The sequence below is a fragment of the Oncorhynchus mykiss genome, chromosome 17 (genome assembly GCF_013265735.2).
Source record: "Oncorhynchus mykiss isolate Arlee chromosome 17, USDA_OmykA_1.1, whole genome shotgun sequence".
Lineage (NCBI taxonomy): Eukaryota > Metazoa > Chordata > Actinopteri > Salmoniformes > Salmonidae > Oncorhynchus > Oncorhynchus mykiss.
Genome location: NC_048581.1, coordinates 80,094,430 through 80,110,652, shown reverse-complemented (window position 1 = coordinate 80,110,652; position 16,223 = coordinate 80,094,430). Strand labels below are relative to the sequence as shown.

The 16,223-nt window shown below is 44.3% G+C and overlaps 1 protein-coding gene across 5 annotated transcripts in view; it reads left to right on the top strand.

The window, feature by feature from the left end:
* Nucleotides 1-12,206, top strand: part of LOC110494673 (semaphorin-3F) — a 108,661-nt gene extending 96,455 nt beyond the window's left edge. For 3 of the 5 annotated variants that reach the window (XM_021569946.2, XM_021569948.2, XM_021569945.2), the window contains 9 exons: nucleotides 3,676-3,745; nucleotides 6,495-6,639; nucleotides 6,740-6,962; nucleotides 7,738-7,826; nucleotides 8,054-8,095; nucleotides 8,258-8,415; nucleotides 8,618-8,700; nucleotides 8,949-9,082; nucleotides 9,276-12,205. In XM_021569946.2, the coding sequence (XP_021425621.1) occupies nucleotides 3,676-3,745; nucleotides 6,495-6,639; nucleotides 6,740-6,962; nucleotides 7,738-7,826; nucleotides 8,054-8,095; nucleotides 8,258-8,415; nucleotides 8,618-8,700; nucleotides 8,949-9,082; nucleotides 9,276-9,749 (1,418 nt within the window). In that variant the 3' untranslated portion in view covers nucleotides 9,750-12,205. Of the gene's footprint in view, nucleotides 1-3,675; nucleotides 3,746-6,494; nucleotides 6,640-6,739; nucleotides 6,963-7,737; nucleotides 7,827-8,053; nucleotides 8,096-8,257; nucleotides 8,416-8,617; nucleotides 8,701-8,948; nucleotides 9,083-9,275 lie in introns of all 5 variants that reach the window. The other 2 variants (XM_021569947.2, XM_021569949.2) reach the window with 2 other exon arrangements.
* Nucleotides 12,207-16,223: the final 4,017 nt, after the last annotated feature.

Below are 16,223 nucleotides of genomic sequence, written 5' to 3'. Positions count from 1 at the left end.
TTACTCCATTCTCATGTGCTACAGAAACACTGCAACCAAACAACAGTGCTAGGTGAGTGTACTACCGGAGTACTGCTAACAAAACAACAGGGCTAGGTGAGTGTACTACCGGAGTACTGCTAACCAAACAACAGGGCTAGGTGAGTGTACTACAGGAGCACTTCTAACCAAACAACAGGGCTAGGTGAGTGTACTACAGGAGCACTGCTAACCAAACAACAGGGCAAGGTGAGTGTACTACAGGAGCACTGCTAACCAAACAACAGGGCTAGATGAGTGTACTACAGGAGCACTGCTAACCAAACAACAGGGCTAGGTGAGTGTACTCCAGGAGTACTGCTAACCAAACAACAGGGCTAGGTGAGTGTACTACAGGAGCACTGCTAACCAAACAACAGGGCTAGGTGAGTGTACTACAGGAGCACTGCTAACCAAACAACAGGGCTAGGTGAGTGTACTACAGGAGCACTGCTAACCAAACAACAGGGCTAGGTGAGTGTACTACAGGAGCACTGCTAACCAAACAACAGTGCTAGGTGAGTGTACTACACGAGCACTGCTAACCAAACAACAGGGCTAGGTGAGTGTACTACAGGAGCACTGCTAACCAAACAACAGGGCTAGGTGGTTGTACTACAGAAACGCTGCTAACCAAACAACAGGGCTAGGTGAGTGTACTACACGAGCACTGCTAACCAAACAACAGGGCTAGGTGGTTGTACTACAGAAACGCTGCTAACCAAACAACAGGGCTAGGTGGTCGTACTACAGAAACACTGTGAAACAAAACAACAATGCTAGGTGGCTGTACTTCAGAAACACTGCGAAACAAAACAACAATGCTAGGTGGTTGTACTACAGAAACACTGAGAAACAAAACAACAATGCTGGGTGGTTGTACTACAGAAACGCTGCTAACAAAACAACAATGCTGGGTGGCTGTACTTCAGAAACACTGCGAAACAAAACAACATTGCTGGGTGGCTGTACTACAGAAACACTGCGAAACAAAACAACAATGCTGGGTGGCTGTACTACAGAAACACTGCTAACAAAACAACAATACTGGGTGGTTGTACTACAGAAACACTGCTAACCAAACAACAGTGCTAGGTGGCTGTACTACAGAAACACTGCTAACCAAACAACAGTGCTAGGTGGCTGTACTTCAGAAACACTGCGAAACAAAACAACAATGCTAGGTGGCTGTACTTCAGAAACACTGCTAACAAAACAACAATACTGGGTGGTTCTACTACAGAAACACTGCTAACCAAACAACAGTGCTAGGTGGCTGTACTTCAGAAACACTGCGAAACAAAACAACAATGCTAGGTGGCTGTACTTCAGAAACACTGCTAACAAAACAACAATACTGGGTGGTTGTACTACAGAAACACTGCTAACCAAACAACAGTGCTAGGTGGCTGTCCCCAGGGTAGAGACCATATACTTTTGTAATGCTTTGCAGTCTGACGGGTCCCCAGGGTAGAGGCCATATACTTTTGTAATGCTTTGCAGTCAGACGGGTCCCCAGGGTAGAGACCATATACTTTTGTAATGCTTTGCAGTCAGACGGGTCCCCAGGGTAGAGACCATATACTTTTGTAATGCTTTGCAGTCAGACGGGTCCCCAGGGTAGAGACCATACACCATCTTTTGGTAATGCAGTCATTACAGTCATCAGACCCTATGTCTCTCTGTTTATCCACCATGACCATTCAGAAGAGACTTTTGTGAATGCACATTGTCACATTTATCTACTGTAACATATAAAACTTGTCTCAGCCCAATTTTCGCTAGTTTCATCAGAAACTATTATTTCTCTGAGAGTGAGGCGGATATATAGCATTTTGTAAAAATAAAAAACGAAACATGATTAGTGATCGATTTTAAACAAATACATGTCTGTCATTGAACATGCCATGATTAGATAGTGAAAAAACACACCAATCTCTTTCATAATTTCTTTAAACAATAAAAGCTCATTCACCAGTATTTCTGAAAATTGATAAATAGCGTTTTGGAATGAAACTCCAACTATTGAAGATCATTATGCTGCATTCGTTTTCTTCATGATATAAATGGTCATTGTAAAATCAGCATAAGGCAAAATTCAAGGTTATTGGTTATCCTTAATAAAACTATACATGCACATTGACAAAAATGAAAATACACACAATAACACCAGTTCTCTCATAGTTATGATATTTTGTCATCCTCATTCTCTAGCATTAACAACAGAGCATTATTTTTGCAGGCACACTACTGACCTTAGAAACTCCTCAAGGAGTCCAGAATAAAAATAAATAAATAAAAACAAAAAGTTCCAGAATAAAAGAAAATGATGCAACTTGTTCCACATTTGATTGAAGTTCTCTGTCTGTAGCCAGGAGGGGTGTCAAACTGGCGTCTGATGTTTTATGAATGTCTCTCCTGTTAGCCAAAAGTTCATTCCCGTTCTTGTTTGCGGCCATTACCTGTCATTCTCATGTCCTGGCAATAAAAAACGTATTTTTACACACTCATGAATGTCAAAGAAACTCAGTTACAGCTTTTCTAAGAGGCTAAGAATCTCTCTTTACAAAAATAAGGAGTGGTGGGTCAAAGCGGATTGGTTTATTCTTCGGGCAAACAATCTTAATGCATGATAAACTCAAAATAACGTTTCATTCTACGACTTGACTCTTCATCCAGTGACATTTGGTGAGTGTGTGCATGGAGAGAGCTGCTGTTTGGTTGTTTGAGGGTTTTTTCATTTCAACTTGATATTTGCTGAGAGATTTATCTGAAAGGGTAGAGTCAGGGTGTGGAGCTGCTTTATATATATATATATATATACACAAGGCTCGATATCGAGTAACGTCTGGCTTCATAAATGCCCATGACAGTGGTCCAGAGTTATACATGGAGAGTATAATGTTTCATGCATCCTCTAATCATTAGACATTCATAGTTATTGAACTTTCCAATGACTTGTGACTGTGGGCTAACACGTCCAATCTACTCTCCCTGTCCCCCTCACTTTTCTCTCAATGGAAAACCTTTACCCAGGAATTGTGTTTCCAACAAGGGGCTGAAGTGTTATACTTCTCAACTGAGGTAGTCGACTCAAAATTGATTAACATTTTCCCCTTTATTGTTTTTCCTTTCACTTTTAACTCATTAAACCACTGGAGGATACAGGGTCCCGTTACCTCAGCTCTGACAGTCATGGGCAGCATATGGCTCCCGTTAAAGTCTTGTTACACCACAGATCTCAATTTTTTTACCTTCCCCCTCTGAGATGCAGGAATCAGTGTCTAATCTGGAAGGGTTCTGATTCAGGACCCCATTATGGCCAGAAACACGGCTAACAAACCTAACCACCGCTGTGCTGTCCAATCCAAAAGGTCTTCTCCTTGAACCCGCCTCCTGTCCTGTGTCAATACCGGAAGTAGAAACTGTCCGTACATCACGCTTTGAATTAGCTCTGGTTGCTCAGGAATCCCAGTTAGAATAATAGATCCCCCGCTTAGCTAAGAGAGACAGAAGAGAATAGACACCATCCTTCCATGTTTATCTCAGATTAACAGTGTTTTACCAGAGTCCTTCATACTGCTATAGTATTGTGATTGTGAAAGAATGTTTGCAGTACCACTTTTAGCAATATGTAATTATCTTTGTGTCTAACAGGGGACGTGTACATCCAGCCAACTCAAGACACAAAGAATCCTGTCATCTACGGAGTGTTCTCAGTTTCAGGGTGAGCCACTGATTGACTGTCTTATTTGTCTCAGTTAATTCAACCACATCATTACCACTGTCATTACCGCTGTAGCTGTCTCATTGAAGAACAATACAACCCCTTTCAGCTTTCACTCAATCAGATCTCCTCAGCAGACCTGTAGAAAATATGAAGGCAGTGGTTCAGATGTTTGGTTCCCTCCCGTGGTTTCCCGTCTCCCATCCATATTCATTCTGCCCGAAGGCACCTGTGTAACACGTTCTGTTATTGAAACAGCCTATTCCACACAGTCTGCTCTGCACACTACAAAGGCAGAAGAGGAAGTCAGTCCGTAGCACAGAGGGGAAGGGGTCTCCAGTGAGAGACTTAACCTGTGTTCCCACATGGCTGGGCTTTGATAACAAGCCATCATTCAGCACAGCATTAGGATTCAAGGAAACGGCTCGCAGCTCCTGCCCCCACATATGCAACAGTAGATTTTGTGTGGAGGATACACACACAGAGAGTTCGCTCTCACACTCACACACCCAGTCATAATAAATATGCTGGTATGTGTGTCTGTGAGAGAAGTGCTCTGTAATTGTTTCCCCGTCTCACCCAAGGCCTCTATGCTAACTCGCCACAGTTATCATCCCCCTTGAAGCCCAATTGATTAAAACTACTGTAGTGCTAATGATAGGCCCCTCGACAGAATGTACTAATATAGTAATATACTGTACACCCAGCACACCACAGGACAGCACACACAACCACAGCACACCACACCCCTCCACAGCACAACACACCCCAGCACAGCATACCCCATCAAAGCACACACTACCACAGCACAGCACAGCCCACCCCATCACAGCACACCCTACCACACCACAGCACACCCTACCACAGCATAGCACACCCCACCACAGCACACCCTACCACACCACAGCACACTCTACCACAGCATAGCACACCCCATCACAGCACACCCTACCACACCACAGCACACCCTACCACAGCACAGCACAACACACCACAGCACACCATGCAACAGCACACCACACCCCACCACAGCACAGCACATCACAGCACACACCACAGCACACCTCACCACACCCCACCACAGCGCACCACACCCCACCCACCACAGCGTAACCCACCACACCACAGCACACCCCACCACACCCCACCCCACCGCAGCCCACACCACCACACCACAGCACACCCCACCACACCACACCCCACCCTACCACAGCACACCCCACCACACCCCACCACAGCCCAGCACAGCACACCCAACCACAGCACAGCACACCCCACCACAGCACAGCCCACCACAGCACACCACAACACAGCACACCCCACCACAGCACACCCCACCACACCACACCACACCACAGCACACCCCACCACAGCCCACCACAGCACATCACAACACAGCACACCACACCACAGCACACCCTACCACAGCACACCACACCACAGCACACCCCACCACACCACAGCGCACTCCACCACATCACAGCACACCCCACCACAGCACACCACACCACAGCACACCCCACCACAGCACACCCCACCACAGCACACCACACCACAGCGCACTCCACCACACCACAGCACACCCCACCACAGCACACCACACCACACCCCACCACACCACAGCACACCCCACCACAGCACACCACAGCACAGCCCACCACAGTACACCCTACCACAGCACACCCCACCACAGCACACCCCAACCACCACAACACAGCACACCCCACCACATGACAGCACGGCACACCAACCACAATGCACCCCACCACAGTACACCCCACCACACCACAGCACGCCCCACCACAGCACACCCTACCACACCACAGCACACCCCACCACAGCGTGGGAGTGCTGTGGTGTGCCGTGCCGTGCCGTGCTTTCATGTGTTGTGCTCTGATGGGGTGTGATGTGGTGTAGTAGGGTGTGCTGTGGTGTGCTGTGGTGGGGTGTGCTGTGGTGTAGTAGGGTGTGCTGTGGTGTGCTGTGGTGGGGTGTGCTTTGCTCTTGTGGGGTGTGCTGTGGTGTGGTGTGCTTTGCTCTGGTGGGGTGTGCTGTGGTGTGGTGTGCTTTGCTCTGGTGGGGTGTGCTGTGGTGTACTTTGCTCTGGTGTGGTGTGCTGTGGTGTGCTGTGCTGTGGTGGGGTGTGGTGGGATGTGGTGTGGTGGGATGTGGTGTGCTGTGGTGGGATGTGGTGTGCTGTGGTGGGGTGTGCTGTGGTGGGGTGTGCTGTGGTGGGGTGTGCTGTGCTGTGGTGGGGTGTGCTATGGTGTGCTTTGCTCTGGTGGGGTGTGCTGTGGTGGGGTGTGCTGTGGGGTGTGCTTTGCTCTGGTGGGGTGTGCTGTGCTGTGGTGGGGTGTGCTGTGGTGGGGTTTGCTGTGCTGTTGTGGGGTGTGCTGTGCTGTGCTGTGGTGGAGTGTGCTGTGATGTGGTGGGGTGTGCTGTGGTGTGCTGTGCTATGGTGGGGTGTGCTGTGGTGGTGTGTGCTGTGCTGTGCTGCTGTCTCTCTGATGTTTAGCTTGGCTGTGTGTGGATCTTTGATTGGGAGTGTGTCAGACAGCTTGTCTGTGGTTGAGAGTGTTTGTGCGTCATCATAGTGTTGGAGTATGCCTGCCTTATGTCTATGAGAGAACATGTGATGCGAGGGAGAATGTAGCTAATTTCTCAGAAAGTGAGTCGTAATCCCATGTCTCCTAAAGCTGTTCCCTTTAGTGTTTCTGAGCCTCCTCATCCCTTTACCTCTCCCTTCCAGATCCGTGTTTAAGGGCTCAGCAGTGTGTGTCTACTCCATGGCTGACATCCGTCAGGTCTTTAATGGACCCTATGCTCACAAGGAGGGGCCCAACTACCAGTGGATGGCCTACACTGGGAAGATCCCCTACCCTCGGCCTGGGACGGTGAGTGACGTGCTGAGGGTGATAAACAAACACACATATTCATTAATTCAATAAATGACCACATTTAACATGGCTGGTTCTGCTCTCTTTCTAAACCCAGTGTCCCGGAGGTACGTTCACCCCCAACATGAAGTCCACTAAGGATTACCCAGACGAGGTGATTAACTTCATGCGGAACCACCCCACCATGTACAACACTGTGTACCCAATACACAAGCGCCCCCTGGTGGTCCGGAACAACGTGGACTATGAGTTTACCACCATCACCGTGGACCAGGTGGCTGCTGCCGATGGGAGCTATGAGGTCCTATTCCTGGGGACAGGTCAGTGCGCTGAGTCCCTGCCTGCTGATTGATTTGATAGTCTTGTTATTGTAAGTGTGTGTTCACAACTGTGATAGATTCAGAAAAAAAAACTATAATTTGGGGAAAGTATTTTGTTAGAATTTTGGTCAAAGTGCTTGTCTTCTCAAAGACGAAAGAACACAGTCTACAGTACTATTTTTATGGAAAGGGTGGAGTTACTGTAATTTGTTTGAATGTACGGTAATACTACCCTGGTCATCGTCTGGCAGTACTTCACACAGCATGTCCCTATGGCCGTAAATTATGGTGTGGATCAGATGGTGGGAGCTGGAAGACCCTACAGTTGATGACTGTACTGTGCTCACTCAGCCTGGTGATGAATGGCTCCTGTAGACCACTGTACAAGACCGGGGGGATCCTCCTATACTCCTATTCCCCTATCTTCCTCATGACATTTGAGTAGAGTAGAACCTGATCCTCTGAGTCTAGAGTAGGGTAGAGGTTAACCTGATCACTCCTCTGGATCTGGTCTGGAGTAGAGGTTAATCTGATCACTCCTCTGGGTCTGCTCTGGAGTAGAGGTTAACATGATCACTCCTCTGGATCTGGTCTGGAGTAGAGATTAACCTGATCACTCCTCAGGGTCTGGTCATGAGTAGAGGTTAACATGATCACTCCTCTGGGTCTGGTCTGGAGTAGAGGTTAACATAATCACTCCCCTGGGTCTGGTCTGGAGTAGAGGTTAACATGATCACTCCTAGAGGTTAACCTGATCACTCCTCTGGGTCTTCAGACAGGGGGACGGTTCAGAAGGTAATTGTCCTGCCCAGAGATGACCTGCAGACTGAAGAGCTGGTGCTAGAGGAGGTGGAGGTGTTCAGGGTGAGTCTCTCTTTCTCTCTTCTCCTGTTCTTCCTCTCTCTCCCCCTACATTTCCCTCTCTTTCTCTTTCATGTTCTCGCTCTCTCCTTATTTTACCTCTCTCTCTCAGTAGTATCTTTCCATTTTTGTCAACTCATTCCTCATGTAAGAAACATTTATTCTGTAGGACATCGTTCCAACTTTTATTCTTCTCTTATTAAGATCGGCTTCTATCCCTTACATTTCAGGTGCCAACTCCCATAACCACCATGAAGATTTCCTCCAAAAGGGTAAGTTTAACATTCCACAGTCTGATGGTTCAGTGCACACACATTCAGAATTGTCTTCCTATAAAATATCACATAAATCACTGCAGAGCTTAAACAGTGAATGCTGAAGTCTGGATGATGCTACGCCGACATTTTCCAATTGGTCTCTATTCCTCCCTACAGCAACAGCTGTATGTGGGCTCAGTGTTGGGTGTGACCCACCTGGCCCTCCATCGCTGTGACGTGTACGGTGAGGTGTGTGCTGACTGCTGCCTGGCCCGGGACCCCTACTGCGCCTGGGACGGAAAGTCCTGTACCCGCTACTCCGCCTCGCAGAAGAGGTGAGTACCAACAGAGTGTGTGTGTGTGTCTTTGTCTGTGTGTTGCTCATGTTTAGGGTCAGGAACCTTTGCCAAATGCCAATACAATGTTCTCTCAACATTGTCTCTACACACCCCTCTTTAATTATATTTTGACATTTACTGCAGACTTGCAGTTTGTAGAACGTTTTGTAGTTAACCTCTTTATTTTTGGGGAATGTTGATCTGACCCCTCTAGGCGCAGCCGTCGACAGGATGTAAAGTATGGCAACCCAATCCGCCAGTGCAGAGGCTATAACTCCAATGGTGAGCTGACAAGAACACTCTAACGTACCTCAAATAGACACTCTAACAGCACTGAGGTTACCATTCAGTGTGACAGCAGCAGTATCCAATAACATCACGTGTATAATATTGTGAAAGGGGAATGTAATTTTGACAGAGGACATGATTTTGTCAATTCCACTACTGTGCTACTTCACTAACTGTTGAGCAGTAATTGACTGATTTGGTCTGAGGAAATATACATGCATGATGCTTATGCTTTGCTGCAGCCAATAAGAACACGCTGGAGATGGTGCAGTATGGGGTGGAGGGCAGCACTACGTTCCTGGAGTGTCAGGCCAGGTCCCCTCATGTGTCTCTCAAATGGCACCTGCAGAGGGAGAACAGCGACAGGAAGAAAGAGGTGAGTCAGGAACTCTCATCCCACTGCAGCTGTACTGTACTCTACTGTATTGACTCTTATACAGCCTGCCTTCGAAACAGGCTGATAATCAGACAAATGACTACTTTATTATTTAACAATATGGCCTGCTGTTTATGGAAAATGATTGCTGAATGAATGCAATGATAAATGAATGATATCTCCCTACTGTCAGATCCGCTCTGAGGGCCGGACACTAAAGACAGAGCAGGGTTTGCTGCTGCGTTCCCTCCAGTCATCAGACAGCGGCGTCTACCAGTGCACAGCCACAGAGAAGAACTTCAAACACACGCTGGTCAAGCTACAGCTGGTGGTCCTGTCCAGCCGCACGGTCAACAGCATCCTGGTAGAGACAGGCAGCCCAGCCCTGCCACACCTCCAGACCAGCCCTTGGACCCCCAGTGCGGGTCAGTACAAGGACCTGCTGACCATCCTGAGCCAGCCAGAGATGGGCCTGATCAACCAGTACTGTCAAGACTACTGGCAGCTGGGAGAGGGCAGTCCGGGGGACCCCATGCTGGCCGTTGGCAAGGCCAAGGAACTGAAGGAGCTGAAAGAGCAGAAGAAGCCCCGCAACCGCCGGCATCATGACGATGAGGATGAGCGTGAGGACGATGACGATGAGCACACCACCCCAGCCGAAACATGAGGCCGTAGGCTTATACCACAGGCCACACACTACCCCAACACCCGACCCCCGACCCCTTGTCCCATCTGCTCTCTCCCTCTCTGCACAACCCTCCAGAAATGGGAAAGACTTCAATCAAAGGATTAAAAAAAGTAATGATCAATAGCGATAAGAAAGAGAAACCACTACAAGCAAACAACAAACAGGTTCTTCTTAACTGTTAAAAAGATACACAGTATTTATTGTAGGTTGTACATAGTAAGATTCTGTGGATTTCTTTGTACTTAAATAGAAAACAAGGCTTTTTTGTGCAAATCTGTGCAAATCTGATTGTTATTATAATGATATTATTGTTGGTAGTGTTATTGTTTATTACAAATGGTGTTATTACATTGCAAAAAATCTTTATGTTCTGTATTTTGGATGAAGCACAGCAACACATCGAAAGGACATTTGAAAGTGTAAATATCTACAGCTGAATGGACTGATAAGAATGTTTTCAAAAAGATTTTGTTAATTTGGCTCCGTGTTGGATCATTCCACTGCTGGCAGTATGCAGTCTGAGGTGGGAGGAGTCAGATCACTGATGTGTGATGAACCTCCCCCAAAGACATGATGGACAGTTGATTCCCACAGCCAATGAACTATAAGGATGTCACTTCAAGGCACTTCATTGGACACACAGATAGATGAGAAAATGCCGATACGAGGCTGCAGCTTTGAGTTTGTCCCACGGCCACAGACAGACACGAGAGTGAAAGGCCTTGTGGGAAATGATGCCCTCCTCTTCCTTAGCCAGCCTAACTGACCTAACAGGGGTGAAACAAGACTTGACCCCAAATTCCCTAAAGTATTTTCTACTCTTCCAGAAGCTGATGAGGGGTGCCTGTGTGTTCTGTGGTCCAATCTGGCTTTCTTTCAAACCCATTTGTTATATTTACATTGATATTGCCAGTCTCTTCCAGAACTAGTTGCTGTGGACTTTTTGTGTGTATATGTAGTATATGTAAATATGACATCTCAATGTTGTACCCTTGAGGCTGTGATAGTTAAAATAAGCGCTTTGGGGGATGGGATAGAAATCACATTGACTTTTCTTTGTACACCATTGTTCAATTGAGATTAGAGTTTCAAGCAGGCCGCTACATAATTTGTGACAATTTGATTTTGCACAATTACTACAAGAGATAAAGAAATCTCTTAGTCTCCAAACTAATCCATAAGTATACTGGTTTGCATTCCAGCCTATACCTATTCTCCTTATGAGGTCAGTTGTTTCATATGAATTGTGCTAAACATTTCTAAACTCCTCCAATCCTGCCATGTAGTCTCCAATATCGCAGCTCTCCTTGTAATATATATACCCTTAGTCCACATTGTTTTACGTCAGATAGCGCAACAATTTTGCCTTCACTGATTGGCAGTTGAGGGACGAGCGTAGGAGTGACGCCACCTGACGTAAGACAATGGTTAGTCCATGGAAGTCACTAAAGGGAAAGTGTGCAAAGACTGTTTTAAAAATGAAAGTGTAACATGTTGGAGAGGGTTACTATAGGTTTGTCAGAGCTGTTGTCCATCTCCTACAGAAGGTAAATGTTACACAACTCTCACTAAAGAGTTTATTCAACTTCTCTGATCAGCCGTTGTTTATGGTATTCTGCATGAAAATGACTCCGTCTCCATGTACAACTCTATGTATATAGCTACAGCCACTAGAATGATCTGCTCTTGACCACAGGAAAACACATACCAAACTCTTTGGGACGGTGGCTTTTCATTGTGTGCATGAAATGTATTATGTACTGTATATGATATTCGTCCAAAATGCTATGCTGTGGATGTCAGTGGATGGAAAGGCAGATGGAGTCATACCCTAGTGGGGGAATATTCAACACACAGAGGCCCCTTTGTCTCTTTAGCTCTCCTTCTCTCTCTCTCTCTTTACCTCTGTCCTCTCTCTTTCTCTATTTACCTCTCTCGTCTCTCTTTCTCTCTTTACCTCTCTCCTCTCTCTTTCTCTATTTACCTCTCTCTTTCTCTCGTTCTCTTCCTTTCACTCTTCCTTTTCCTTTCGCTCTTCTTCTCTCTCTCATCCTCTCTCTCTCTCTCTCGCTCCCTCTTTCTTTCCAAAAAGTTTTTTGTTGTTGTTGCATATTTCAAATATATGCATCTTTGGCAAATTTTTGGTATGGGTTATTTAGGAAAAATCACTTAGTATGACATAAAGCACAGTTGATGTTATTGTAATGATTTGTGTAAACAACTATTTCTCCTTTCTCATTGATGTTGCTGACTAATAAATTAAAGCTCTATATTTTATAAAAACAGAAATCATTTTTATATTCATATGGTGCATGGATAACGATACTGGACAAAAATATAAATGCAACGTGCAACAATTTCTAAGATTTTACTGAGTTACAGTTCATATAAAGAAATCAGTCAATTAAAATAAATTCCTTAGGCCTTAGTCTATGAATTTCACATGACTGGGAATATAGATATGCATCTGTTGCTCATAGATACATAAAAAAAAGCTTCGCAATGGGCCTCAAGATCTCGCCATGGCATCTCTGTGCATTCAAATTACCATCGATAAATCCAATTGTGTTCGTTGTCCGTAGTTTATGCCTGCACATAACCCCACCGCCACCATGGGGCGCACTCTTCATAATGTTGACATGAGCAAACCACATGCCCACATGATGCCATACACGTAGTCTGTGGTTGTGAGGCCGTACTGCAAAATTCTCTAAAACGACGTTGGAGGCGGATTTTTGGTAGAGAAATTAACATTAAATTGTCTGGCACAGCTCTGCTGGACATTTCTGCAGTCACCATGTCAATTGCACGCTCCCTCAAAATTTGAGACATCTGTGGCACTGTGTTGTGTGACAAAACTGCACATTTCAGAGTGACCTTTTATTGTTCCCAGCACAAGGTGCACCTGTGTAATGATCATACTGTTTAATCATCTTCTTGATATGCTACAGCTGCCAGGTGGATGGATTATCTTGGCAAAGGAGAAATGCTCACTAACAGGGATGTCAACAAATTTGTGCACAACATTTGAGAGAAATAAACTTTTTGTGCATACAGAATATTTCTGGGATCTTTTATTTCAGCTCATAAAACATGGGACCAACACTTTACATGTTGCATTCATATTTTTATTCAGTGTATATACAGTACAGTAAGGTCACATAGACAGGTTTCGGGTCTCATGCACTGGCCTCAACCCTTTTTTGCGTCAACTGATCCTAATTTGTTTAGTGGTTCTTACAATTTACGAAAGCTGAGTGCTGGAGTTGTCCTTCTTCCATCTCTCAGAGGACACACTGTGGATTAGGTTTTGTTACCATCTTCAGATTGAGGTCAATGAGATCTGTCAGGTGAAACTAAAGCCCTGTAAGTACCTTTGAGATCACACCCCTCAGTCTAGAGTTGGGTAGGTTACTTTCTAAATGTAATCCATTACAGTTACTAGTTACCTGTCAAATTGTAATCAGTCATGTAACTTTTGGATTACCCAAACTCAGTTAAGTAATCTGATTACATTCAGTCATTTTTATATCACTTTCCTTTTAAGAGGATTTGGAAGAAGACAAACATCTATTGCAGGATAAATCAATGTTCAAGTTTACATAGCTGGCCGTATATGGATTTTTAAATTTTACTTTATGGGTTGGTTATTTAGGTTTCTTCAAACCCATCGCTTTCTACTACATATAACAATAATAATAATATATAATAATTATATATTTATATTAAAAACCAAAGTCTATCAAAATTCCAGTCATTCTAATGAATACCCCTTGATCTTCAAGAATAGGACTTGGAAATATGGAAGTATAGATTAGCCAAATTGTTTTACCTGAGCATAACCCCAAAAGTAAGGACTTATTAGCCAGCCCTACTCTGTTGATTATGATTTTGTTGACTGATTGGGCTCATTGATTCGAGTTGGAAAATAAATGCTGCGCTCATGGAATGGCAGGCTTTGAGCACTACTGAAAAGGGCTATTTATATGTGAAAAATTTACTACAGGCCTATTGTTTAACTTTTTGTTGGTGACACTTTGATATCTTGATAATATGCAGCTGTTTATTAAAGGGCAAATCCACAGATGAAACAATAACAAAATGGTCGCCCCACCTCTGTTTTGGTAAAAAGCTGAGGGATTGACCTGGAGAAATGTAATCACTCTCAGATTAATAGACAGAGCTGTGGATGCAAGGACTGATCTTCATCATATCAAAATGATTGTTTTAACCATGTTATGAGGCTTTACATTTGCCATGTTTACAAACATTGGAGAAGAACAAGCTTATATTTATGGTTCTGATGGGGTGCAATAAGTTATATTCTTCAAGAATCAATGGGTATATATATTTATATATATATATATATATATACAGTGCCAGTCAATAGTTTGGACACACCTACTCATTCCAGGGTCTTTCTTTATTTTTACTATTTGCTACATTGTAGAGTAACAGTGGTAAAATACCACTATTATTCTACATTAAGAAGGAAATAAATTCCACAAATTAACTTTTAACAAGGCACACCTGTTAATTGAAATGCATTCCCAGTGACAACCTCACGAAGCTGGTTGAGAGAATGCCAAGACTGTGCAAAGCTGTTATCAATGCAAAGGGTGGCTACTTGAAGAATTTCAAGTGTAAAATATATTTTGATTTGTTTAACACTTTTTTGGGTACTACATGATTCCATATGTGTTATTTCATAGTTTTGATGTCTTCACTATTATTTTACAATGTAGAAAATAGTCCAAATAAAGAAAAACCCTGGAATGAGTACAGGTGTGTCCAAACTTCTGACTGGTACTGTATATATAATGTATATATAAGTCCAGAAGTGGATGTAGCAACTACAGATTGCCCCTTTAAGTCTATCAAAGGTGTGAGAGTTTGAGCATGTGTCCATTAGGCCAATGGATTTGTATTTTTATCAGCATGAATTAGATTGGAATAAATGTGGGGCTTTTATTGCTCATAGGCTGGGAACCACACTATGCAGCTGTTGCAAGAGCACATTTTTCACTGGCTGTCCACTGGTTTCGAAAACAATGATTGCTAGGCATCTTAAACTTCTTGAATTCAACCATTATTGGGTTCAAATACACATTTAAATTTGTGAACAGCCATCCACAACAACCACAATCCGTAAACTACACCACTGCTGTCATCCTTACCTCCAAGTGTTTATTCAAGTTGGATAATCTTTGGATGCCGACAGCAGTTGCACCGTTGGAAGACATAGTATGGACTGTAGCCTACAAAAGCCTAGTCCTGCGCCTTTCCCGTGATCCATCAAACACATTTGGTGTGTCATCATAGTGGTCTCTGATTTGTGGTCAGACTCGCTCAGGTGAACAAACTTAAACTTGTGCCTTTTTTCAATGCTGATTTGAATGTCAATGAGAAAACAGAGAAGTGTAAAATATTTGTTTGCGCAAACATCCTTTCTGGATTTAAAAGTAATCCTCAAAGTAATCATCTAGTTTTTCAAAAGTATCTGTAATCTGATTACAATATTTTTTGCTGGTAACATAGCGGATTACAGTTACCGTTTTTTTGTTTTTTGTAATCCCTTAAATGTAACAGATTACTGGCTGTCCACTGGTTTCAAAAACAACCCTGAGAACTCCACAACCAAATCAAATCAAATCAAATGTATTTATGTAGCCCTTCTTACATCAGCTGATATCTCAAAGTGCTGTACAGAAACCCAGCCTAAAACCTCAAACAGCAAGCAATGCTGGTGTAGAAGCACGGTGGCTAGGAAAAACTCCCTAGAAAGGCAAAAACCTAGGAAGAATCCTAGAGAGGAACCAGGCTATGAGGGGTGGCCAGTCCTCTTCTGGCTGTGCCGGGTGGAGATTATAACAGAACATGGCCAAGATGTTCAAATGTTAATAAATGACCAGCATGGTCAAATAATATTAATCACAGTAGTTGTCGAGGGTGCAACAGGTCAGCACCTCAGGAGTAAATGTCAGTTGGCTTTTCATAGCCGATCATTGAGAGTATCTCTACCACTCCTGCTGTCTCTAGAGAGTTGAAAACAGCAGGTCTGCGACAGGTAGCACATCCAGTGAACAGGTTAGTGTGAAATAGCCTCAGGCAGAACAGTTGAAACTGGAGCAGCAGCACGGCCAGGTGGACTGGGGACAGCAAGGAGCCATCATGCCAGGTAGTCCTGAGGCATGGTCCTAGGGCTCAGGTCCTCCGAGAGAGAGAAAGAAAGAAAGAGAGAATTAGAGAGAGCATACTTAAATTCACACAGGACACCGGATAAGACAAGAGAAATACTAGATACAGTGCCTTGCGAAAGTATTCGGCCCCCTTGAACTTTGCGACCTTTTGCCACATTTCAGGCTTCAAACATAAAGATATAAAACTGTATTTTTTTGTGAAGAATCAACAACAAGTGGGACACAATCATGAAGTGGAACGACATTTATTGGA